The 27,506-nt window shown below is 36.7% G+C and overlaps 5 protein-coding genes across 5 annotated transcripts; 2 read left to right on the top strand and 3 right to left on the bottom strand.

Moving 5' to 3' along the window:
* Window positions 1–1,411: 1,411 nt before the first annotated feature.
* Window positions 1,412–2,746, bottom strand: LOC129438198 (olfactory receptor 10A6). Its single transcript, XM_055196838.2, has one exon. It carries the CDS (start codon window positions 2,657–2,659, stop codon window positions 1,688–1,690), a length of 972 nt encoding a protein of 323 aa, XP_055052813.2. The 5' UTR covers window positions 2,660–2,746; the 3' UTR covers window positions 1,412–1,687.
* Window positions 2,747–9,534: 6,788 nt separating this feature from the next.
* LOC129438200 (olfactory receptor 52Z1P-like) lies at window positions 9,535–10,479 on the bottom strand. The gene has a single exon (XM_055196840.2). The coding sequence runs from the start codon at window positions 10,477–10,479 to the stop codon at window positions 9,535–9,537; it is 945 nt and encodes a 314-aa protein (XP_055052815.2).
* Window positions 10,480–13,094: 2,615 nt separating this feature from the next.
* On the bottom strand, window positions 13,095–14,039 carry LOC129438199 (olfactory receptor 52Z1P-like). The gene has a single exon (XM_055196839.2). The coding sequence runs from the start codon at window positions 14,037–14,039 to the stop codon at window positions 13,095–13,097; it is 945 nt and encodes a 314-aa protein (XP_055052814.2).
* An 8,239-nt stretch (window positions 14,040–22,278) lies between these two features.
* LOC129438203 (olfactory receptor 52J3-like) lies at window positions 22,279–23,217 on the top strand. Its single transcript, XM_055196843.2, has one exon. It carries the CDS (start codon window positions 22,279–22,281, stop codon window positions 23,215–23,217), a length of 939 nt encoding a protein of 312 aa, XP_055052818.1.
* A 1,778-nt stretch (window positions 23,218–24,995) lies between these two features.
* On the top strand, window positions 24,996–25,934 carry LOC129438205 (olfactory receptor 52J3-like). Its single transcript, XM_055196845.2, has one exon. It carries the CDS (start codon window positions 24,996–24,998, stop codon window positions 25,932–25,934), a length of 939 nt encoding a protein of 312 aa, XP_055052820.2.
* The last annotated feature ends 1,572 nt before the right edge of the window (window positions 25,935–27,506 follow it).

The raw sequence follows: 27,506 nt of genomic DNA, 5'->3' as shown, positions 1-27,506 counted from the left end.
CAAAAGTTACACTTACATATTTATATAACTGTTTGACATTAAATGAATGCAATATTTATAGCTGCATCTAACTTCACCTGCTAATACTTTTCTACCCCAAGCAACTTTGCAGCTGTATACATTACTATTTATTTAACATTTCTACATTTACTTACCATTTACAACCTGATAAATAATTATTTTTTATATTCTGTTTACTTTCACATTTACAACCTGGCAACTATACTTTAGGCCTATACGCTGCATTTGCACCCTTGCAATAACATTAAACATTATTCTGTTATACAATAAACGGTTAATATTCGGCACTTGTTTATACTGTAGTATAGTATTTTTATATGGCTCATCTTCCTGTAAATATGTGAACATTTACTCAAATTATGATGGAGGCTGACACACGTTTCATTTTGTTGTGCTTGTAATGACAATAAAGCTTTTCTTCTCCAAAGGAAACCAATTTATATTCATAGCACATTATCACCTAAAAATGTATTGCTTGTTATCATTAAAATTATATAATTTTGTGCATAATGGTAAGCTCACAGTATAGGAATGGTTTCTCTAAAGTTTCATCCTTATGGAATAGTGACCGATATGCCCACAACATCCTTTTAGTTTTGTTTTATTGTAGGTAAAAAAAACAATTAACACACAACCCTTAATAATGGTGGCAAACATGACCACATGAGTGGTATTTTTATATTTCTGTAAAAAATATATCTTATGGTGTTAAGAATGCTCACCAGACAATTAGTGAACATTATCATTAATATAAACAGCAACTATAAAATGGTTAGAGACTCATGCTTGTATCTTGGAGAGAGGCCGATTCAGCAAGCACCTGTCCCCCATTGCTCCATTACTATGCATTGGTCATTACATCATATTTACTTCATTAGAGGAATATGTTTGTTTTAAGTAGATTCAAAATAATTTCTGATAATGAATTTTGTTATTCTGGATAGCATCTTGGCCTGACAATTCGGCACCCTCCTTTATTTTGGTAAGTTTGTAAGCAAACATAAAAATGTTTATAAAAATATATAAACAATTATGAAGGCAACTATTATAATCTGCAAATCTTCAGCTGCAGTGCAGACAAATCACATTTGCCATCTTGTGGACAAATATGAGTTTGCAAATGTATTATTTTAAACAATAATCATACAAAAATCCAATATCCATATATATTTTAATGTATTTTTTAATATATTTTTTCCAGAATTTATATGACAAGTCTGTGATTTTTAGCTATATTCCATTTTAAAATGTAATAAAATGTTATACCTGAGCTGTCTACCAGCTGCCAAAAAAGACAATGTATTTCTCTACTAAATGAATTAAGGAGATAATACATTTATTTAAATTATTTTGTTGAAGTATTACATATGGTTTTACAGATGATCAGCAGCAACATGTTATTGCTAAAACATTTAATCTTTTATGATCTAAGATGGTCGTACAGTGGACTTTACAATGGCCTCTAAAATAAATACTAAAGCATTAACTGTTTTAATCCAGAATAATTGTGAATTACAATTATTACAACTACAAAATTATGTAGAAAACCAAAACATTTTCTGTAACACAAATTCTGCTATACATGGCTTTCAAATGTGAAGTTTGGTTATTATAGTTAAAGTACCTTATTTTTTTTTAAGAAATATGATTTTAGTTAACCATTAACCTAATTTTGAATCTCTTGTGCCACCTTTGGCTTTCTCAAAAACTTCATTATTTTGTCTCTCAGTTCATCAGTCTTTAAGCTGTATATGATGGGATTCAACATTGGAGGAAGAGTTACAGACACGGTCAGCGCAGCTGTGAGAATATCCATATACTGAATTAACCGCAGGTTCCCTAGTACATATGCAAGAATAACTGGCATGTAATAGATCAGGACCAGGAGCAGGTGGTTGAGACAGGTATGAAAGGCCTTCCAGCGCTGTGCTATGGATGCAATGCGCAGCACTGCCACCACCACTATCACATAGGTGGCAATAATAAATATCAAAGGTCCCAGTAAAGTTGTCAGTGTTTTAGCTGTAGCCAGTTTCTTGTTGTAAGAAATGTCCGCACAGGCCAGTACAAATACTGGACCGTGCTCGCAACAGCAGCTTTTAACCTCTCTGGACCTGCAGTAAGGCAACATGGCAGCCAGAGTTACTGGGAAAATATCAAGCAGAAAAACCAGAAACCAAATCCCTGCTATTATGAGCATCATCCTCGGGTTGGTGTTTATGGTGGGGTAACGCAGGGGCCAGCAGATGGCGATCAGGCGGTCGTAAGCCAAAAGAGCAAGAGAGAAAGACTCCATGTCACCAAAGAAATGCATGAAAAACATTTGAGAAAAGCATGTTCCAAATGAAAGTCGGTTCTGGTTAAACACAAACACAGGCACCATTTGAGGAATAATAACACTGTTCATTGAAATGTCGACAACGGCTAGATTACACACAGCGAGATATTTGGGGTTGTGTAAACTTGAATTCATTAGGAACACAGCCAGCAAAACAAGATTACACATCAAGGTGTTTATGTAGATGATGGACAAGGCCAAAACTAGGTAGTTTTTATTGGTCAAAGTGCGGAAGGCAACTAGATAAAATCCATCATCAATAAGATTCGTCCCATTGCTGAAGGCAACTGAAAAATTCATCTGCGCTCCTGTAAATCTGAGGAAAAATAAAGATTAAAATAAGTTTACGCGTTAAATAAATAATGACCTGGTTTTACAGACAAGGCTTAGCTAAACCCACTATAGGCCTTAGTTAAATTAACATGTTTAAGCATTTTTATAAACATGCATAGACAAGGACGTTACAGATGTGTATCTTGAGACAAATTAATGTCACCCTGCATATTTTACACTGTAAAAAATTAGCTGTAATTATGCAGCTGGTTGCCAGTAAGTTACTGTAGAAGATAAAGACTGAAAATGTTTCATGTTCATTTAACTTTGAACAAACTGTCGCCAGTAAATAACATAAATGTAAAATCTACAGTAAGTTACTGGCAACTAGCTCCAGTAATATCCAGTAATACTGTAATTTCTACAGAATTTTTTTACAGTGTAAGATCTGTAAGTACAAGTTTTTTTTTAAGACAGCTCAAACATGTGTCTTAGTACAAACCTGAAGCCTTGTCTGTGAAACCAAGGGAATAGGTTTAAGGAGATAAAGTAAAAACATTAATCACATTTTAACAACATTTCTTCCAAATTACGCTAAAACAACATTATATTACTAAAAAATGACATAAACTCAACAACATATTGATTACATTTGTGGCCCTGTCTGTGAAATCCAGGTTAAAGTCTCATAAGTTTACATCAAAGTTTAATTTCAATCATTGATTTCTATCTGTTGCGTGATCTTTTTTCAGTCACTATTAAAGATATCAAGGTTATCTTTTGACAGAATGTTCTGTACATCATGTAAAATGATTTTATATAGAAACAGCAAATCACAAATACATGACTTTAGCTGGATTTTCACAGACCTTGGTAACATTTTCACGGCATCATAAACAGATTTGTCAGCAATATACATCAATACAATAGACAACACAGTTAAAAACAACATGAGTACTGAGCAAAGTTACAACTGACAAATAAATTAAAAACAAATCCTTACCAAACTGTCTCGCAACCTTACTGTTGAAATCCCGCTGTGCTCCAGCAAGAAATTGAGATTTATGAAGGATTGTATTTATAAAGCTGATGAAGAGTTAATTGGGTCTTATTAACTATTGTTGTTCAAACTTAGAAATAATTAGATGTCTTGTCTATGTCTTGCTAATGACCAAAAAGTTTCTCATGAGTATTCAATTAGTAAAGTTATTATGTCTAAACACAGCCTTTCTTCAGCTAGTTTATTTAGGTATAAAGTAGTCTTAACATTTTTAATGAGAAAATTGGGCCCACAGGGAAAAAAACGAACAAAATATTTTGTTCTTGGTAGCAAAGGTAAAATGTTGTCACCCTCCAATCAAATTTCACAACTCATTTGTGCTGTATTTCTTTGTCTTTTACAAACCCATTAGCCTACTCACTGCTGATGCAAAATGCATTAACATGATTTCAAACCATAGGGTCGTAGTTTCAGAGGGGGCATGAGAGGAGTTTATACATGCAATTTTATACATGTAACATCTTAAACCCATATACACTCACCTAAAGAATTATTAGGAACACCTGTTCAATTTCTCATTAATACAATTATCTAATCCACCAATCACATTTTGCTTCAATGCATTTAAGGGTGTGGTCCTGGTCAAGACAATCTCCTAAACTCCAAACTGAATGTCAGAATGGGAAAGAAAGGTGATTTAAGCAATTTTGACTGTGGTATGGTTGTTGGTGCCAGACGGGCCGGTCTGAGTATTTCACAATCTGCTCAGTTACTGAGTTTTTCCCACACAACCATTTCTAGGGTTTACAAAAAATGGTTTGAAAAGGAAAAAAACATCCAGTATGCGACAGTCATGTGGGTGAAAATGCCTTGTTGATGCTAGAGGTCAGAGGAGAATGGGCCGACTGATTCAAGCTGATAGAAGAGCAACTTTGACTGAAATAAACACTTGTTACAACCGAGGTATGCAGCAAAGCATTTGTGAAGCCACAACACGTACAACTTTGAGGCGGGTGGGCTACAACAGCAGAAGACCCCACCGGGTACCACTCATCTCCACTACAAATAGGAAAAAGAGGCTACAATTTGCATGAGCTCACCAAAATTGGACAGTTGGAAAAATGTTGCCTTGTCTGATGAGTCTCGATTTCTGTTGAGACATTCAGATGGTAGAGTCAGAATTGACATAAACAGAATGAGAACATGGATCCATCATGCCTTGTTACCACTGTGCAGGCTGTTGGTGGTGTAATGGTTTGGGGGATGTTTTCTTGGCACACTTCAGGCCCCTTAGTGTCAATTGGGCATTGTTTAAATGCCACGGCCTACCTGAGCATTGTTTCTGACCATGTCGATCCCTTTATGACCACCATGTACCCATCCTCTGATGGCTACTTCCAGCAGGATAATGCACCATGTCACAAAGCTTGAATCATTTCAAATTGGTTTCTTGAACATGAAAATGAGTTCACTGTACTAAAATGGCCCCCACAGTCATCAGATCTTAACTCAATAGAGCAACTTTGGGATGTGGTGGAACGGGAGCTTCGTGTGCTGGATGTGCATCCCACAAATCTCCATCAACTGCAAGATGCTATCCTATTAACATGGGCCAACATTTCTAAAGAATGCTTTCAGCACTTTGTTGAATCAATGCCACGTAAAATTTAAGGCAGTTCTGAAGGTGAAAGGGGGTCAAACACAGTATTAGTATGGCTTTTCTAATAATCCTTTAGGTGAATGTATGAGCACATAGGTAATAATTTACAATAAGGTTGTATTTGTTAAAAATTAGGTAATGCATAATGCATCTAACATTTATTAATCTTAGTTCATGCTAATTTTAGCATTTAGGCTACTAATTTATATATAAAGTTGAAACTGCTAATAATGTTTGTTAATGAACTAACATGACAAATTGTATCGACATTAACTGCAATTAAAAAAGATTAATAAATGCTGAAAACTTTTTTGTTATTTAATGCATTTATATTAACTGATACAACATTATTGAAGTGTTATCAGCATGTGTTACATGTGTATTTTAATACATTATTTTAATACATTTCTGTAATATGAACTGTACCTTTTTGAACATACTGTATAAGACTTTAAAAGATTTTGATGATTGTAAGCATTGGAGGCTTGAATCCATACAAAGAGCATATCTACCCAACACAATCTAAAAAGATGTGTTTAGTCTTGATGCTTTGAGAGGTTTTTTGTAAACTGCTATACCCAGGAACACATCTGGCGGAACAGAAGCCATTTTATACTTCAAAATCTACAACACTGTGTCTTTAAGGCCTAAGTACATTAAGTTTTACTATACAGTAAGTGGCCAAATAATTGCTTGCAATACCAAGCCATGATAATCTGATGTAACCATTTCAAATATTGTTTATTTTAAAATACATTTTTATGCTCCCACTATAATTTTCTTCCCACTTTTCACCCGTATCCCTTTGAGACTCATTATCTTGTTTTGACAAACCTACTTGTATTCTCAGGAGCCACAAGAGAAACAAACACTTACTAAACATTCATTAAGTGCATTCATTAAACTAACGAATGTCAAGGGAAATCCCAAAGTATTACACTTGCTACAATATATATAAAAAAGCTTGACATGCAAGACTAACAGGTCTCCAGATAATAAAATAAGCTTCTGATGACACATTATTTTCACAGCCAAGGAGAGCAAAGACTGTTATCACATGACCGTGCTTTGCAGCATAATTGTGAGGGTGCATTTCGTTGACACAGTGTTTTGACACATGAGAAAACATGCTATTAATCAAGATTATACAATTCAGTGTAACTCACTTAAGCATCAGACGCAAAACATAAGCAGTACATATTATATTCATAACATAAATGAAATAATGATAATAACCAAATGCAGCACCTATTTTACGTTCATCAAATACTTTTGTTTCAAATCTACTTAAAGGGATAGTCATCATTTACTTACTCTCGTGCTGTTACAAACCTGTATACATGTATTTTATTCTCATGAATACAAAGATATATTGATGATGGTTTGTAATCAAACTGATCAGAGGTCACATTGACTTTCATAGTAGGAAAAAAGAATACTATGGAAGTAAATGGGGCCTTTGATCTGGTCTGTTCAAATATTTTGATTTTAGTTCTTTAAAATGAATGCAGTGAAACATTAAAATAAAAATGCATTAGTTTAGACATGAACTATACATGATAATAATAATGTAAAATTAAAAAACTATAAAGCATTATAAGAAAGTCTATACCGTAAGGTTGCATTTGTTAACATTGTTGTTGTTAACATCTATACAACATTCTGTGACGTGTTACTGTGTTGTTTCATTGTATGACTTTATATTATTTATTTCATTGTATTCCTTTATCATCACAGCTTACTGAAATTAAATTTAAAGATAAGAGAGCTCCTGTCCCTGCAATATAAATCCTTGATTTAACATGTCTCCAAATGATACAGAGGTATGACCTCTTTAATATCACACATTAGATTTCATAAAATGTTTTGAATAATAAACATGAAACACTTGTATTACAGATACATGCACACAATGCTTGCTACAGTATATTCAAAGCACACAAACTGAATGAATAAACAAGAAATCAACAGAAGGAGAAAACAAGAGCTATATGACATATAAGTGCCTTTTCCAAAGAAAATACATGACACAAATTTTAATGAAGCTATTTAATTCATAGTGTTAAAATGTCAGTTCTGCCGGTTGTTCACTTCATTTGTCTTAAGTTTGATTACATTTTTATGCATTTTGGCAGACATTTGTTTCCAAAGTGATTTACAGTGCATTACAAGGTATAGCCTACATTTTATCAGTTTGTGTGTTGCCTGTGTTTGAACCATATAAACTCACCCTTACGAAAATGAACCCTGATTTTATTACAGTTACAAAAAAAAAAAACATGGTTTTGATAATAGTAATCAATACACCAAAAAAACATGTTTAATTTTCGCAAGGGCATGCATGACATAAAATGTCATCTTTATTAAGTTGAATTGGTATAAAGAAAACATATGCATGCGTTTATAAGTGTTTATTTGACATGAAAATTACTAAGGGTTCCTAAAATAGGCTTCATTTTCTTTACAATAAACGTGTTTGGAGTGAAATTTGGTCTGGATATTTTTAAGTGAGATTAATTTATTCATCTCTTTTGTCTGAACCACGATATATTACAATAACAGATATGCGCTGGATACAGGAACACAGATTATACAGAACTTATACACTATATAATATAATTTATACACTCAAAAAAGCATTTGTTAATTTCAATAAATTGTTTTGTTTATATAACACACTATGTGTCATTTCGTATTGATTTTGAGTTCAAATAAATAGAGATGTGTTAAAACAACACAAAGTGTGTTGTTCCAAAAATAACACAGAGACGTGTTAAGTTAAGGACAACACATTAGACAACACTAATTATTTTAACACATTCGTTTTAAGAGTGAATGATAAAATTTTATATTTTATAAAATTTCTTTGAACCGTTCCTCCCAAGTTAATTAAATAAACTTTATTAAATTATATTAAATGATACTGTTATTCATACATCTATTATAGTGCCTAGTACTGCTGGTAAGAGGCTCAGTTACCATAATAATGCATTATAAACATGATTTCATAACTAGATAATTTCTTATAATAAACATTATACATTATATGACATTTATTATTTTTATTTTGTACACAGATTTGAATCAGAATGACAGCAAATTAAAGGCAAAGTTAAATGACTGACTGGGTTGCATGTCTTTTTCTAAATTGAACACCTATAATGTCACTGGTATCATTGGAAAAATGAGATAAGGTTTCCATCTTGTGGTCTTAAACTGGAATTGTTATTCATTGATTTGTTTTGTTTTTTGCTAAATGATTGGCCACCAAACCTTGCATACCATGTACATAACAGTTATCTCCAAGAAAATAATAATATTGTTATATGTAACTATAAATCCAAAGTATTGATTTTATTTACTGTTTTTTACATAAATACATCCAACATAATGTAAAAAAAACATTTTGTGAAAATATAACCTTTATCTTTAATATTGACTAAGCAAGGCCATGTAAAAGATCAAAATCAGTGAGTGAAATCAAACTTAGATGCTCCCTATTGAAGACTTTAGCCTGGATTTAACAGACAGGGTCACATATGTGACAATAACCAGCTAAATAAATAGTTTGCTTATTTAGGTTAAGCTATATTGAAGTGTTGTCTACAGGCCTTCTTAAATCCTCTTTTTGTGGGAGTCAGAAAGTAAATAGTCTAACCAAAGTCTAACATCTACTGCTATTTGAATAATTTAACTCAGGACTTTCTTTTGAGATATAGGGGCGGTTTCCCGGACAGGGATTAGCTTAATCCAGGACTAGGCCTTAGTTTAATTAGAAAATATAACTAGTTTTAACAAACATGCATTACTAAAAACATTACTTGTGTGCATTTTGAGGAAAAACAAAGGACCCTGATGTATCTGAAGATATGTCAGTGCAAGTTGTTTTCAGTTTGGACAGCTCTTAAAAATGTTTTAGTCTAGGACTAGTCTAATCCCTGTCCGGGAAACCGCCCCATTATAATTCAGGAAAATTGGTGTGATGTTTAAGGTGGAATAACATTATAATTCAGGAAAATCGGTGTGATGTTTAAGGTGGAATTATAGTGGGATAAAAAACAGGCCTCCCATAAAACATCTTGATGATGTAACATGTACAAGGTAGGATCATGTGATAGTGATTAATAGTAATATTAATATATATATATATTTATATATATTAGTAAACAAACTGATGTCTACTGTAATAGTTTTTTTAATTGAATGTTTGAGAGAAAAAAGAAAACAGACTAGTATTTCACATCATGATGCATAAACCTTTCGCTGAAACAGTTTTAACGCACTGACCCTGATTTCTTTGGTTTTCAGTCCATATATAATAGGATTCAGTGTTGGCGGTATTATCATAGCAGCCACTCCACTGAATTTTCTTAAGTGAGGAGAAATATTATTAATCCTGTATGAGAAAATTGTAAAAAGGCCCAAACACTCAAACAATAGGAAGATGATAAGATGCGTACCACACGTCTGCAAAGCTTTACTCCTCGTGTCAGTGCTTTTGTTTCTGAAACACTCTATGAGGATTTGTAGGTATGTGTACAAAATCAAACCTACTGTCACTACCTGACAGATAACTGTGATTATCAGTCCATAAATATTATTAATGGTCGTGTCTGCGCAGACCAGCTGCAGCAAGGAGGGGTTATCGCAGTAGGTATTAGAGAGGTAAGACCTGCATCGGGGCAAACGCAACAGCAATATGAAAAGAACAATCATTAGTGCCCAGTTAGATAGCCAGACCAATGAAATTATTTTCATGAGATGATTATTGTTCATAATAATATTGTATCTCATGGGCTGGCAGATGGCGATGTATCTGTCGTACGCCATAGCTGTCAGAATGAACACAACAGCCACTGCATAAATGTGTATAAAGAAAGCTTGGGAAATGCAGGCAGAGAACGATATGGTCCGGGTGTCAAAGAGAAGCTCCTTCATGATATGTGGGAACAGGGCTGTGGCACCTAAAAGGTCATTGATAGGCATATTTACCAGCAGGATGTGCATGGGATGATGCAAAGCCTTGTTGTGTATGATAGTAAACAAGAGAAAAGAGTTGCAAAACAATATGATCATGTAATTCAGAGCCGCAAATACAAATGCAATGATGGCCCTATCAGAGGGAAGATCATAGCCCTCAAGAGAAAGCTGAGATGATACATTGTACAGGTTGCTTGTTGAAGACATGACACCTGCTCCAGTTCAGAACTGTAACAAAGAACAGGAAAAAGCAAATATAGTAGTTCACCAAAGTATTCTGTAATGAATAAATATATAACATTTGAAAATGGGTATATGCATGATATTTAAAATACTTACACTAATTTTGGCACTTTTAGAAATCCATCATCTAGTTTTTACATGAGGCACAATAACAGATAAACTTCAGATGACATAACAATTGCTTTAAAATGTCTGATTTACTGACTTTGACATGCAGTAACCTGACTTGCCCTGATGGTTCAAGGTTTATTTTGAGCTTTATATACTGTAGCGTCTGTCAGGTATGTGTCTGTGAGGATTATTCCCCTTATGGCAGGAAAAAAACAAGAAGTCATGATGTCAGTGTCTTTTTGAATCAGGTTATCCAATGAAAAACACTAATACAACTTGAGACGGTTTAATCATTTTGTTAGGAAAGTCATTTGGTTCTTGTTCCATTTAAAACCTTAAATTTAGCTTTATAACTGAATGAATAAACAAGATATCATATTGATAATGCGTATTATCTTAAAAATCAACAGAAGAAACAAGAGCTATATGACATAGTATCAATATACACTCACCTAAAGGATTATTAGGAACACCATACTAATAATGTGTTTGACCCCCTTTCACCTTCAGAACTGCCATAAATCCATCTGGCATTTATTCATCAAAGTGCTGAAAGCATTCTTTAGAAATGTTGGCCCATATTGATAGGATAGCATCTTGCAGCTAATGGAGATTTGTGGGATGCACATGCAGGGCACGAAGCTCCCGTTCCACCACATCCCAAAGACGCTCTATTGGGTTGAGATCTGGTGACTGTGGGGGCCATTTTAGTACAGTGAACTCATTGTCATGTTCAAGAAACCAATTTGAAATGATTCGAGCTTTGTGACATGATGCATTATCCTGCTGGAAGTAGCCATCAGAGGATGTGTACACGGTGGTCATAAAGGCATAGATATGGTCAGAAACAATGCTCAGGTAGGCCATGACATTTAAACAATGCCCAATTGGCACTAAGGGCCTGAAGTGTGCCAAGAAAACATCCCCCACACCATTACACCATCACCAGCCATTACACCATCTGTTGAGTGACACCATCACTCAACAGAAATCAAGACTCATCAGATCAGGCTACATTTTTCCAGTTTTTAACTGTCAAATTTTGGTGAGCTCGTGCAAATTGTAGCCTCTTTTTCCTATTTGTAGTGAAGATGAGTGGTACCCGGTGGGGTCTTCTGCTGTTGTAACCCATCCGCCTCAAGGTTGTGCGTGTTGTGGCTTCACAAATGCTTTGCTGCATACCTCGGTTGTAACGAGTGGTTATTTCAGTCAAAGTTGCTCTTCTATCAGCTTGAATCAGTCGGCCCATTCTCCTCTGACCTCTAGCATCAACAAGGCATTTTCACCCACATGACTGTCACATACTGGATGTTTTTCCCTTTTCACACCATTCTTTGTAAACCCTAGAAATGGTTGTGCGTGAAAATCCCAGTAACTGAGCAGATTATGAAATACTCAGACCGGCCCGTATGGCACCAACAACCATGCCACCCTCAAAATAGCTTAAATCACATTTCTTTCCCATTCTGACATTCAGTTTGGAGGTCATGAGATTGTCTTGACCAGGACCACACCCCTAAATGCATTGAAGCAACTGTCATGTGGTTGGTTGATTAGATAATTGCATTAATGAGAAATTAAACAGGTGTTCCTAATAATCCTTTAGGTGAGTGTATGTGCTCCTTCGAAAGAAAATACATGACACAAAAAAACTCAAACTTACAATTTTAATTAAGCTATTTAAATCATATAGTGTTGAAATGTTAGTTCTGTCAGTTTTTCACTTTATTTGTCTTAAGTTTGATTAAATTTTTATGCATTTTAGCAGACGTTTGTACCCAAAGCCACTTAAAGTGCATTACAAGGTAACATTTTATCAGTTTGTGTGTTGCCTGTATTTGAACCATAGGTTTAAACTCACCTTTACGAAAATTAACCATGGTTTTATTACAGTAACAACTAAAACCATGGTTACTGTAGTAAAACTATGGTTACCACAAAATAACTAAGAACCGTCCCTCCCAAGTTAATCAAATAAACTCTATTAAATGATATCTACATTTCTTTGTATTTACAGTACAGTGCTGCTATTCATACATCTATTCTAGTGCTTAGTACTGCTGGTGAGAGGCTCAGTTACCATAATAATGCATCATAAACATGATTTTATAGATCATTTCTAATAATGAAATATTATCTGACATTTATTATTTCTAATCTGCACACAGATTTGAATCATAACACAGCAAATTATTACTGCTATTTGAATTATTTAAATCAGGACTTTCTTCAGAGAAATTAAAGTTCAGGAAAATCACGTGTGTGACGTTTAAGGTGGAGTTAAAGTGGATAAATAAAACACAAAAGAACAGGCCTTTCCAACAGGTAGTCATTTACAAAATCCCCATTAAACATTCTGAAATGTAACATGTACAAGGTAGGATCATGTGATATTGATTAATAGTTATCACCAGCATATATAAGTGTGAGCGAAAAACAGAAAACAGATAACAGGTTATTAATTCACATCATGATGCATAAATCTTTCGCTGAAACAGTTTTAACGCACTGACCCTGATTTCTTTGGTTTTCAGTCCATATATAATAGGATTCAGTGTCGGCGGTATTATCATAGCAGACACTCCACTGAATTTTCTTAAGTGAGGAGAAATATCCTTAATCCTGTATGAGATAATTGTAAAAAGGCCCAAACACTCAAACAATAGGAAGATGATAAGATGCGTACCACACGTCTGCAAAGCTTTACTCCTCGTGTCAGAGCTTTTGTTTCTGAAACACGCTATAAGGATTTGCAGGTATGTGAACAATATCAAAGCTACTGTCACTACCTGACAGATAGCTGTGATTATGAGTCCATAAATATTATTAATGGTCGTGTCTGCGCAGACCATCTGCAGCAAGGAGGGGTTATCGCAGTAGGTATTAGAGAGGTAAGACCTGCATCGGGGCAAACGCAACAGCAATATGAAAAGAACAATCATTAGTGCCCAGTTTGATAGCCAAACCAATGAGATGATTTTTATGAGATGACTATTGTTCATAATAATATTGTATCTCATGGGCTGGCAGATGGCGATGTATCTGTCGTACGCCATAGCTGTCAGAATGAACACAGCAGCCAATGCATACACGTGTATAAAGAAAGCTTGGGAAATGCAGGCAGAGAACGATATGGTCCGGGTGTCAAAGAGAAGCTCCTTCATGATATGTGGGAACAGGGCTGTGGCACCTACAAGGTCATTGATAGGCAAATTTATCAGCAGGATGTGCATGGGATGATGCAGAGCCTTGTTGTGTATGATAGTAAACAAGAGAAAAGAGTTGCAAAACAATATGATCATGTAATTCAGAGCTGCAAATACAAATGCAATGATGGCCTTATCAGAGGGAAGATCATAGCCTTCAAGAGAAAGCTGAGATGATACATTGTACAGGTTACTTGTTGAAGACATGACACCTGCTCCAGGCCAGAACTGTAACAAAGAAGAGATAAAAGCAAATATAACAACAACATCATAGTTCTGTAATGAATAAATATATAACATTTGAAGATGGGTATATGCATTAAATTTAAAATACTTACAATATATTTTGCACATTTAGGAATCCATCATCTAGTTTTTACATTATGCACAGTAACATATAAACTTCAGATGACATAACAATTGTTTTAAAATGTATGATTTACTGACTTGCAGTAACCTGACTTGAATGTTTATTTTGAGCTTTATATACTGTAGTGTCTGTAAGGTATGTGTCTGTGTGGATTATTTCCCTTATGACAGGGGGGAAAAAGTCATGACGTCAGGTTATCCAATGAAAAAGACTAATACAACTTGAGATGGCTTAATCATTTTGTTAAATATTGTTCCATTTGAAACCTTAAATTTAGCTTTACACAGCAATCGCATATAACAGAATTTCTACTCTTTCTCAAGTGCCTCATGGTCATGCTATTGTTGACAATCATTTGATGCCATCATTTCATGTGTTTAGACATCAATAAAATTAATTTTATTTCTTATAGTATTGTTTTACTTAAGCCAGGAAAGAATTCAAGGATCTGCAGCTAATGTCACCTAGTGACGACGTAAAATATTAAAATAAAACAGACTGTCAATGAATGAATGCAAAAATACTCTTTATTAATGGGCCAGCAAGCATTAAATAGGAAACACTGTTACGTAGAGAAAAAGTTCACTAAAATAAAGTCTCTATAGCCAATTAGCCAAGGTTAAAGTTCGGTGGCTTCGTGGCAGTCCATTCCAGTGGTCTTCCCTCCAAGCAGTCGAGCTAATACATCCGGACAGCAGTCGTCAAACTGGCAGGAGAAAGTTACAGTACTCTAAGCAGCAAACATCAAGCGTTAAGGAAGATCCCAGGTAGTCAAGGCAATGTCACAGAGTGACTTTATGCAACAGAACCCAAATTGGCGGAAATAGTTCTGCCTGGACCATTTTCACTGGAACACCCGGCCAGTTCCGGTAACTCCGGGCAACCAAAATCAGGTCTTACGGGCTTCAGGTGTGCTTAATAAGCGTGGCTATTGGTGATTGGGCATTTCATAGAAGAGGAGGCACATAAATAAGACATCCGGAGAACAGAAAAATGGAAGTTTGATTCTGACCAACGCTGTGGGTGAGACGGAGTGATTGGCGTGCTTGGACAGACATATTAGTGCGGATATTGCAGACTGGGCGAAGTTAAAGCAGAGAATTGGGCTGAAGAACGACGGAGTTAAGTAGTAAAGCATTCCTTTCGAAGTATTTGTGTTGACATACGCTGCTTACCTTGACGAGACTGTGTGTATTGGGAAGTCACCGGAAGTACATTGAGAAGAGGAAGGAATGGAGAATTTGTTTTACTATTGTCCTTGGATACACCAGACCTCGGGAAGAGAGAGGGAAGTATCGAGTGTCAATGGAATTGTGAGTTATGTTGCAATTGTTGTCTTGTCAGTGACATCTGTGGTAATACTGTGCCCCAGTATATCCCTTGTGTGTTCGATCAGTGCGTGAGCGGCCCCACCTGTGACAAGGACTTCGGTGGGTGAGCCGGAAATGACCGAGGAGAGGAAGGAGCGGGTTTTGGAGATTGTGGTCCCGATGTCCTCATATGGTCGTCCTCTTTACCAGCCTTCGACTCTTCAGGACAATAGCCCCGGCCCATCGTTGTGATTCTGACCTTAAAGCTCCACTGTGTAGGATCTACTCCCATCTAGCGGTGAAAGTCTATATGAAAACCAACTGAATATTACTTTCTAGCCCCCCCCAATCAGAACGCGTTTTAACTCGTACGGTGGCCCGGCCGTGTCATGCCAAGGTTAACATGGCTTCCAGTAGCTACAAAGCAAAAGCAATGAAAAAAATGAAAAATTTGCAATGTCCTTTGCCTGTGATCCATCAAAGCACACAGATTTATGTTTAACATGGAAAAAATCTGATTGTCATGATATGTCCGCTTAAAATCACACTCGACGCGAGGAAAAATATCACAGGGGCTGTTAAACTTGCTATTACGATGTGTTTTCGTCGATCAGATCACAAGTGGACGAGAGAGACACATTACGTTTACACTTGGTGTTTAAATCCGTCTCTTTTTGTCCATTTTCGACCGCGTCTCTCCAGATTACTGAGGAGATGGTCTGTGGACGAGTCCCTCTCCTGTCATTTAATCATGAGCGGGAGTAATGACGGGTTTAAATGGACGCAAACTAATATTATGTAGTATTACTGTATGTCAGAGTCCAATGCTTATGTTTTAAGTAAACGTTACATGTCCATGTTAATGTAAGAGCTTTCTCTGATATTGGTGAAATAAGATCGCTCAACTTTCACACGCTTGTAAAATGAAACGAAAGACGCGCAGATCAGACGCTTTTATCAATGAAAGGCTAAAAATAGCGCTGTACACCGTGTGTTTGTGTTAGAGGTCAGAAAAGATGAAAAACATTTATCTCAGTTCCTCAGATTACATAAATTGGCGGAGAGACGGCGTGTAGCTGTTCGAACACATTAAACCACATGCGTGGTTACACTAACAAGTGTTATGCATAACCATGCTATAGTTAGCCAAAGAACTATAAAACTTCAAGTTTACAACATAGTCTGTATATAGATGTAAACGAATATGCTGAATTACCTGTGGAGAAGATAGAAAGTATGCAACTTCTGTGTCCTATGAGCCTCATGATCTTGGTAAACTAACATTAACTTACTCCAATATTGACTTGGTCTTGATGTTTTTCCTGTCGCGTTGTCGTTTTAAATCCCCGTTTAGCTTCCTTGGTGACGTGTTTTAATGTCCTCGAGAATAGTTCTTCAACAGGCTTTCAAATCTGCCTCTAAGCAAAGCATTAGATCGCGGGATCATCACGGTGTGCGGCTGTTGTAAAATCCGAAGGATTCAGTCTACGCAGGTCGCATATCCGGGCTGCATACGTCATCAAGCCTGGTTTATTTAAATTAACTGAGCCTTACATTCGCAAGTCATAAGCATATTACATCAATTTACAATTAACTTAGAATAATTGTCAGCTTTATAATTGTTAATATTCTGAAATAAGACTGTCTCGATGACGTTTACCGCCTACACATGCAACCTCCGGAGGCTTCAGCTAGCGGCCAGGTGAGTGACTGAAAGCGCGAAAGGCGGAGCTTGAATTTCAGAAATGTCCCTCGTCGGCAAATGTATTTCAAAGATGGAGGCACAACATGGATGCGCCAGTCGAGCAAATCACCCGTATGTATTTTAAATAGCAGATTCTACACTTACGAGAATACTTTGATTAGTGGGTGGAAGTAATTACACATGAATAAGCACATATTTTTGAAATAACACATGGGTTTTTGCTAAGAATTAACTCAAAAAAGTACACAGTGGAGCTTTAATTCACAGTGAGTGTGTGGAGTGCGATGGGTGTATATTTTGACGTGTGTATACCTGAAATTGTAGTGTTGTGCTGTGTCAGTGTTGTCAGACATCACTCCATAGGCTGAAGAAAGAGCCCTGTCGTAGAAGAGTGGAGTGGTGACGTTGAACGGCTGTCTTCTGCATATATATACCCGACTGCGACTCCTTAATCCCCTTTCCCCCGCCTGGTGGCGCTGTGGCAACTATATGAAGCATTTGCTGTGAATATTGTGTGGAGTATCGAAGGAGGGAAAATTGAATTGGCTGCTGTGTGAAACAAGTAGATGTGCTGTCTCTGTGTATGATTATACATCTGTTGAGTGCTTGTAGATGCCCACCCCTGTCTAGATCTCTTGTCCTGTTGTTTGGAAGAGAGGAGAGGGAAGCGAATGGCCTACTCGAGCAGGACATCCCATGGTGTGGCCCCCTACCTCAATATACCCACCTTTGTGATACCACCTGTGGGCGTGCTAGGCCCAACGTGCAGCAGCCTCAACCTGTACCTCCATTTGCCCACTTCGTCCGAAGCAGAGAGGTGTTGTATCTCTTCCTAAGTGTCCACTAGAGCATTATATTGATAAAGGGAATCCCCAAAGCCAAGAGCCCAGTGTACCTCCCTGTATACTCACCTGTACGCCCAAAGCCAAGAGCCCAGTGTACCTGTTTGTTTGTTTGTTTGTTTAGCTTTATTTGTCCCCCATGGAGCAATTTGGTTTACAGCAGCAGTTACATACAACATACAAAACATATAATAATACAGTATGTTTTACTCAATCATTTAAAAAACTAATAGCTCTTGGGATCATAGACTTTTTGAATCTATTGGTTTTACACCGTGGAACATTATAGTGGCGCCCAGAATTTAACATTAAAAACTCTTGACATGGGATGGGAAGGATTAGCGATAATAGCCTTAGCCTTCTATTTTTTTACACACATTGACTAAAGAACTCAGACAGTTTTTTTGCTTCATCTAGAGTGAACCATACCAACAGATAAATGAAAAAGTAAGTATTGATTTAATAAAACAAGTGTAAAACATTTTCATAAAAGCAGAATCCAGGTTAAAATTTCTAAGTTTGGGAAGAAAATACATACGTTGATGAGCCTTTTTGCAAACTGCATCTACTTGTGACTCAAAGCATAACTTATTGTCAATGACTGTCCCCAGGTATTTGTAGGTCTCTACCTGCTCCACAACTTGACTGTTGATAAGAGCTGGAGTAAGAGACACAGATGACCTACCAAAGTTAATAAGCATTTCCTTAGTTTTGTTTACATTTATTTTAAGAAAGGAAGATTCACACCATTCACCAATACCACCCTGTATACTCACCTGTACGCCCAAAGCCAAGAGCCCAGTGTACCTCTCCGTATACTCACCTGTACGCCCAAAGCCAAGAGCCCAGTGTACCTCCCTGTATACTCACCCGTACGCCCAAAGCCAAGAGCCCAGTGTACCTCCCTGTATACTCACCTGTACGCCCAAAGCCAAGAGCTCAGTGTACCTCCCTATATACTCACCCGTCTGCCCAAAGCCCAGAGCCCAGTGTACCTATCTGTATACTCACCTGTAAGCCCAAAGCCAAGAGCTCAGTGTACCTCCCTGTATACTCACCTGCATGCCCAAAGCCCAGAGCCCGTGTACCTACCTGTATACTCACCTGTACGCCTAAAGCCCAGAGCACAGTGTACCTATCTGTATATCCACCTGTACGCCCAAAGCCCAGAGCCCAGTGTACCAACCTGTAGACTCACTTGTACACCCCAAAGTCCAGAGCCCAGTGTACCTACCTGACCCAGCTACCTGTGTTCTGTCCCTCTAAGTCCTGGCAGAGAGGCTGTGAAGAAACACGAAGGGGGAGACAACGTTAAGGATATTCAACCCAATTCACGTGTGGACGAAGAAAATAAGGACAGGTTTAGAAGACATACCTGTGGTCCCCGTGTGAGTCAGGAGTGACTCAGAGCCATCTAAAGTCCTAGGACTTACCTTTTAAGACTCCCTTTTCCCCCTTCTCTTTTAATATTTAAATAAAGATTGTTATATTTTATTCTGTTTCTCGTCTGTTTGGTCATTGGGGCATTTTGGGACCTCCTCAGGGTGGAAACTGAGGGAGGGGCGTGACTCACGTTAGAGGTGGTCCGCTCCGACTTGTGACAGCAGGCTTCACAGCAGCACTGGGCCAAGACCACAAGAATGACAATCCAGAGGCTAAAAGAGAGCACCAAGATAACCAACAGCATCACAGACAGCAGAGGTATTGCACCCGATAGGTATTGCTGGGGCTAGAAGCAAGCGACCACCTAAACACACATGTACATTGAATAACCACTACAATTCAAAGTGCCAACATATTACTGCACACAGTAACCATCAAACAGCATACTGCACACAGTAAACCCCTGATGTCTCTAATTATTCAAGAAAAAGAAAGAAAACTACTAAATCAGTCCATTTCCCCACCACTTTTTTATCTATATGTGCCCGTACCTGGTTGGGGGCTGCCCCAGTGGTTCTTTGCAACCGCCTTACTGCCCCACCTCTTGGACTCATAGAGAGGCTTGGTGGACAGGGCAGGGTGTCAGGTGGTACTGTATGCTCCAATTAATTTGTCAGTTCTTCTGTCATCAGGCGTGGATGCTCCAATTCATTTATCAATCCTTCTGTCACTAGGCTTGAGGTCTGTACCATTGGGTCTGTTTCACTAGCTACAGTCAGCAGGTCTCTCTCTGGGTTCGATGTGACTAAGGTGATGGCAGGTGTATAGGCAGTGGGCTGGGGCTGATAGACGAGTGGAGTGATCATGATCAGATACCAGGACATAACCTGTGGTTGACTCTTAGACTCTGACTGGCAAAAGCTATAACTTTCTCTGGTCCAACCTGTTTTTGGGCCAGTACTGCTCCCAACCCCTCCAGGTTGGCATCAGTAAACAATTGGAAGGGTAGAGAGAAGTCAGCATATGCAAGGACTGGGCTAACACCAAGGCCTTTTTAGCCTGTCAAATGAGTCCTGGCAAGTTTCAATCCAATTCACCTGGGTTCTTCCTTGTGGAGCAGTGGTCATTCCCTTCAACAAGGCATGAAGAGGGGCAGCAAGTTGATAAAAGCCATGAATGAATCTCCTGTAATACCCCGCAAAGCCCAGAAAGGATCGCACCTGTTTGATGGTTTGTGGAACAGGCAGGCCATTCCTTCACCACAGCGATCTTCTGAGGGTCAGTCGCTACTCCTTGATTTCTCATTACATGACCTGTTGCTGAAACAACTTGCACTTCCTTGGTTGCAACTTCAGGCCATGGTCATACAGCTTCCAAAACACCTGTTCCAAGTGGTGAAGATGGCTGTCAAATCAGGGGAAAACACAACCACATCATCTGAATAAATTAACAAAAATCATGCATTGCACAGTCCAAAAGGCATACAGTCAAATTCATATAGCCCCATTGGATACACGCGTGGTATCTGATGCTGTACTGCATTGGTCCTGCCATAGTCATCATCACGCAAGGTGAACACACTATTCCACTTCTAAAAGAGCTGCCAAATGTGTTGGTGTTGATCTAGTCTCAGGCCATCTCCCTCAATAGCAAAATTAGTCACGCAAAATTTTATCAATTCATTAGTGTCCATGGCACAAAATTTAGCTTCTTTTTGTGCCTTGAGCATGAATGTCTTTTTTGTGACACACGCACAAATTTCTAGAAATAGTTTCTTGTGTCCGTGGCACAACTTTCTTTTTTGTGTCATTTTATGTATTGTTTTCTCATTTTTTTCTATTTTTAAATCATTGTCACTTGGAGCTGGGATTAGATTTAGGGTTTGGGTTAGGATGTACTTTTATGTATTGGTTTCTACATGTTTTTCTTCCGTTTTTAAAATATTCTCGCCTTGGGTTGGGGTTAAAGTTGTGGTTTAGATGTCTGAAAATGTAACAGAAAGTGATTCTAATCGCAACCCCAAGCGACAATGGTAAGAAAATAGGGAAAAACAATGAAAAAACAATACATAAAATGAAACTAAAAAAAGTATTTATAGTAATCTGTGTGAGTGTCGCGAAAAAGACATTCGTGCTCAAGGCATGACAAAAACTGTGCCATGGACACAAATAAATTCATCAAATTTTGCGTGACTATAACACGACTTTCCATGAGATCAGTCTGAATTAAATGGATATATGATTGTAATATATGTCAAAGGGCAGCAGAGGGCAATATCTTTATTAAGGTTATAAAGAGAAACCCATACTGTATATGTGAACCATAGTTTCAGTACGTCATCCTCATGAATCAATGTGTGCATGCCAGAAATAGAAGCCATTCCCATTGTTAACATTGATATAAATCAGAATGGTCCAGATCAACTTTTCAACAGTGCTGAAGGATGATCACATACTGTAAGATATGTCTGAGTTAACTAAATATCAGATCTGCTTCTTATAAATGAACAGAATTAGCAGCTCTACTAATGCAAATAAATACAAATTCATAAATATTAATGTATATGCTATTACAAACTATATTGCTCCATTATTCTTCTGATTTGTTAAGGTTATAAGCAAAGTCACTTACCCAGCATTCATATTTTACTATGTAGTCTTTTTTTTCAGGTTGAATGGAGCAAAAGTTCAGACTGAAAAATGACATTTCAAGTTTGGACATAACATAGCTTCAAAGTTCTAGTAAGATTTGGACTGTACTTAATAATGACTGTTTATTTATGTTGATAATGTAAACACACATTTTATTTTTTAGGTTTGACAGATAAACATTTACCATGTATTTTAATGGATCCGTTTTTTCACTGGAATTAACTCTACACTCTTTGGATCTGCCTGAGACATCCATTTACCCTGCATTCATATTCGGCACCACAACATACTTGGCCGTTTTAGTCTGCAATCTAACAATTATTATAACTATTTTCTTGAACAGAAATCTTCATAAACCGATGTATATTTTGTTGCTAAACATGCCTGTTAATGACATTATGGGTGCTTCAATGCTTTTTCCTCAGCTTTTGTATAGCATATGGACTCATGACAGATCCATTTCCTACCCTGTCTGTATCCTTCAAGGGTTTTGTGTGCACATGTATGGTAGCACATCTTACTCAACTCTTACCGCTATGGCCTTTGACAGGTATACTGCCATATGCTGGCCGCTGAGATACCATGCCATTATGACCAATGATAACTTAGTGATGATTATAACAGGAATGTGGCTCTTTAATATTATTATCATGTTTGTAATTTTCGCTCTTCTAATGCCTTACAAGATTTGTCAGACACAGATGACAGATCTCATCTGCTATAACCCACCTTTAATGAAAATTGTATGTGAAAACACACAAGTGAACAACATTTATGGGTTGTTTACTATGGTATTATATCACTTTATTTCACTTTCTGTTGTGACTTTTACCTACATTCATATACTGATCACTTGTGTTACAAAGAAGCAGTCTGATGCAAAGAATAAGGCACTTCAAACGTGTGGTACTCATCTGGTGGTCTTTCTGTTTTTGGAGTTCAACACCTTTTTTGCTCTTATTGCACATCGATCTGAAAATGTTCCAGCGTATCTGCGCAGGGTTTTCTCTATATCTGTTTTAATTTTTGCTCCCATTGTAAATCCACTCATTTACGGATTAAAAACCAAAGAAATCAGACAGAAAATTATCACTTGTTTTAAGAGAAAGATAAGCAGTGTCTGAAGTAATGGTTGTCTAAAAATGATGTCATAAAACATGCTTTGCTTTATATATGAGTATGTACTGTATATGCATTGTTTTACTCTTTTTACAAGTGCAATAGAGGTTAATCCAGTGCAGTTATTTAATGCCTTGATGTTGAATAATTTCACTTACTTGAAATCTGTGAAAGTTTAGTTGTGAAGACACCCTACATTCAGTTAGTTCATGTTGTTAAATTTTGATCACCCACCCAAACCACATATTCTGGCAGCAGGTGAATAACAACCATAAAAGGTGTGTTCCAAACTTAATGTCGCTACTCTAATGGTGCTAAATAGCACTAAAAGTTGTTCACTGGCTCGTAATCATAGGGGAACCATTTTTAGTGCTAAACTGCGTAAAACTTATAGCACTTGGGTAGAACCATATTAAGCTTTGTTGAACCATATGTGGTGCTATAGTCATGCTTTAGCACCATTTATGGTTCTACAGAGGTGTTTTATAGATGCCATATAGTGCTAAAAATGGTTCCTCTATGATTACAAGCTTTTAGTATTTAGTACCATTTGATTAGAGCAGAGGTGCCCAGACTAGGGCCAATGACCTTTAATTTGGTCCATCATGCCACGTGAGATAAGGAAAAAGGATATACGTCATTGATGCAGATTTCCATATTTCTAATTAAACATTTTCTAAAATGTAACATTATTTGTTTTATTTGTATATTACAAAAATGTCAAATAAAGATTAAATGCAAGGAAATAAAGTGAATATTTTTTAATGTACATGCATACTTGAAGGTGTAAAGCATGCACCACGAAACTCAATGGACTCAGGTACTATAGGCTAATAATGGAGAGGTTGATGCAGTGGCACACAGACAAAAGGAAATTTCTAAATCATTGGCAAAATGATTTCTTTTTTTACAACAGTTACCTTTGAAAATCAAACTGCATTAGTTATGCATAAACAGAGTAATGTTTGATTATTTATTTTTAAATATTAGAAAATTATACATTAGGTGAATCAGGGCAACTTTAATTTTAATATAACACAGCAACATTTACTTTTGACCCACAGCCCTCAGTCAGGTTTGATTTTCGTCCCTTGCTAGGAAAAAGTGTGGGCACCCCTGGTTTAGAGAGTATGTGGTGTGCACTTCTCCATATTGAGGATAAATTAAATGGATATATGATTGTAATATATGCCAAAGAGCAGCAGATGGCAATGTACTGTCTTTATTCAGGATAGAAAGAGAAAGCCATACTGTATATGTGAACCATAGTTTTATGCAGTGCGTCATCTTCATGAAGTAATGTGTGCATGCCAGAAATAGCAGCCCTTCCCATAGTTAACATGAGTATAAATCAGAAAAGTCCAGATCAACTTTTCAACAGTGCTGAAGGATGATCACATACTGTAAGATATGTCTGAGGTAACTAAATATCAGATCTGCTTCTTATAAATGAACAGAATTAGCAGCTTAACTAATGCAAATAAATACAAATTCATAAATATGAATGTATATGCTATTACAAACTATCTTGCTCCATTATTCTTCTGATTTGTTAAGGTAATAAGCAAAGTAAGCATATTTTATACACTTACACATTCATATTTTACTATGTAGTGTTTTATTCTAGGTTGAATGGAGCAAAAAAATGACATTTCAAGTTTGGACAGCAACATAGCTTCAAAGTTCTAGTAAGATTTGGACTGTACTTAATAATGACTGTTTATTTATATTGATAATGTAAACACACATTTTACTTTGTAGGTTGGACAGATAAACATTTACCATGTATTTTAATGGATCCGTTTTTTCACTGAAATTAACTCTGCACTCTTTGGATCTGCCTGAGACATCAATTTACCCTGCATTCATATTCGGCACCACAACATACTTGGCCGTTTTAGTCTGCAATCTAACAATTATTATAACCATTGTCTTGAACAAAAATCTTCATAAACCAATGTATATGTTGTTGCTAAACATGCCTGTTAATGACATTATGGGTGCTTCAACGCTTTTTCCTCAGCTTTTGTATAGCATATGGTCTCAGGACAGATCCATTTCCTACCCCGTCTGTATCCTTCAAGGGTTTTGTGTGCACATGTATGGTAGCACATCTTACTTAACTCTTACTGCTATGGCCTTTGACAGGTATACTGCCATATGCTGGCCACTGAGATACCATGCCATCATGACCAATGATAACTTAGTGAGGATTATAACAGGAATGTGGTTCTTTAATATTATTATCATGTTTGTAATTTTCGCTCTTCTAATGCCTTACAAGATTTGTCAGACACAGATTGCAGATCTCATCTGCTATAACCCACCTTTAATGAAAATTGTATGTGAAAACACACAAGTGAACAACATCTATGGGTTGTTTACTATGGTATTATATCACTTTATTTCACTTTCTGTTGTGACTTTTACCTACATTCATATACTGATCACTTGTGTTACAAAGAAGCAGTCGAATGCAAAGATTAAGGCCCTTCAAACGTGTGGGACTCATCTGGTGGTCTTTCTCTTTTTGGAGTTCAACACCTTTTTTCCTCTTATTGCACATCGATCTGAATATGTTCCAGCGTATCTGCGCAGGGTTTTCTCTATATCTCTTTTTATTTTTCCTCCCATTGTAAATCCACTCATTTACGGTTTAAAAACTAAAGAAATCAGACAGAAAATTATCACTTGTTTTAAGAGAAAGATAAGCAGTGTCTGAAGTTAAGATTGTCTAAAAATGATGTAAAAAAACATGCTTTGCTTTATATATGATTATGTACTGTATATGCATTGTTTTACTCTTTTTACAAGTGCCATAGATGTAAATTCAATGCAGTTATTTTAATGCCTTTTATGAAATCTGTGAAAGTTAAGTTGTGAAGATGCCCTACATTGAAATTAAATTTGAGCCATTAAAGCCGTTATTTCATGTTGTTAAATTTTGTCTACCCACCCAAACCCATTTGTACCTGGATTCAATTAAACCACATAATCTGCCAACGGGTAAACAGGTCTGCGCTGCACCCCATTAAGTAAGATAAAGTCAAAATGATGACGAATCAAATTAAAGACAGAGGTGCAACTCAAAGGAGGACAGCTGCGCGATTCCTCTGAAAGTGGAAGTGCAAGAAAGATTTAAGTAATCAAACGCTGAAATATTGCCAAAAACGGCATTACAAGGACGCAGGAAGGATGGCAAGAGAGACGCAGTGTCTCGTTCCCTTCTCAGGGAACAACAGTTACATACGTAACCCAAGACATTTTCATGTTCAAACACAACTATGCAAAAAAAAATTTAGTATGAATCCACATTTGCATACAGAAGATATAAGCATTTAAAGTGAACAGTTTAGCACGTGTGCTTAAAAAGTCTAAATTTTTTATGATATTATCCTACACTACACAGGGAATAATATGGATATTTTTTCCAGAAAACGTCTTGCATAAAATAGATTCAAGCACTTTGACCTGTATCTATGTATGTATATTTTCAAAAACTTCCCAGAACCTTGAATTTTTTTTTCCCATATTCACAAACTTTCAAGGATTTCAAGGACCTGTGGGAACCCTGCATCAGGTTTATTTTCATAAACAAAAACTGAAACTAAGACTAAAACTATCAGCTAAAAAACATTTTTCATCATCCCATGGCAGAAAATCTGACGTGGTTTAGTTTAAAACCAATCAGGCAGTATAATAGACACCTTAATCGCCTACGTCACTATGACATCACCACTCTAGCTGGAGGCAAAACATAAGAAAAAACTCATAGCAGGTGCACTAAAAGGTTGAGGTTTGACTTTAAAATGTCGTCTTGTTGTGTTTTTGGCTGCCAAAATAGAAGGAACATCAGTTTTGGTTCAAAACTAAAGTTTTTCCGAATCCCGGCAGACATCCCTTCACAGAAAAAAAGAAGAACAAATGTGGTTGAATGGACGGAGACAAACACAAATAATGCTCGTGTTTGCAGTGCACACTTCATATCAGGTAAAATAATCTATGCATATTTACTGGTGTGTTGGTTTTATCTAGTACAAATCAGCAAGTTTCTGTTTTATATGTGAGAAGTCTTTTTTTAGTTAATGATCTGTAAGCATGGGGTTTTATTATTGCTGTTCATTGCTTTTAGTAAGTTTTTTGACATTTGGGTATAAAGTGTTTCAATACTACAATATATGGTGTAAAAACGTCTGAGTGCTGCCCTCTTCAGGTTGAACTATGGCTACTGCAGTTGAATTTTCCTATTGGATGTTGGGTCCAAAAAATGCCTCATAATGTAAGCAAGTTCAAG

Source organism: Misgurnus anguillicaudatus, chromosome 24 (assembly GCF_027580225.2).
Source record: "Misgurnus anguillicaudatus chromosome 24, ASM2758022v2, whole genome shotgun sequence".
Classification (NCBI taxonomy): domain Eukaryota; kingdom Metazoa; phylum Chordata; class Actinopteri; order Cypriniformes; family Cobitidae; genus Misgurnus; species Misgurnus anguillicaudatus.
This window is presented reverse-complemented; position numbering and strand designations above follow the sequence as displayed.

Bases quoted from the DNA above. Each gene is read 5' to 3' on its own strand.
- LOC129438198 (XM_055196838.2), bottom strand. From the start codon at position 2,659: ATGAATTTTTCAGTTGCCTTCAGCAATGGGACGAATCTTATTGATGAT.
- LOC129438200 (XM_055196840.2), bottom strand. From the start codon at position 10,479: ATGTCTTCAACAAGCAACCTGTACAATGTATCATCTCAGCTTTCTCTT.
- LOC129438199 (XM_055196839.2), bottom strand. From the start codon at position 14,039: ATGTCTTCAACAAGTAACCTGTACAATGTATCATCTCAGCTTTCTCTT.
- LOC129438205 (XM_055196845.2), top strand. From the start codon at position 24,996: ATGTATTTTAATGGATCCGTTTTTTCACTGAAATTAACTCTGCACTCT.
- LOC129438203 (XM_055196843.2), top strand. From the start codon at position 22,279: ATGTATTTTAATGGATCCGTTTTTTCACTGGAATTAACTCTACACTCT.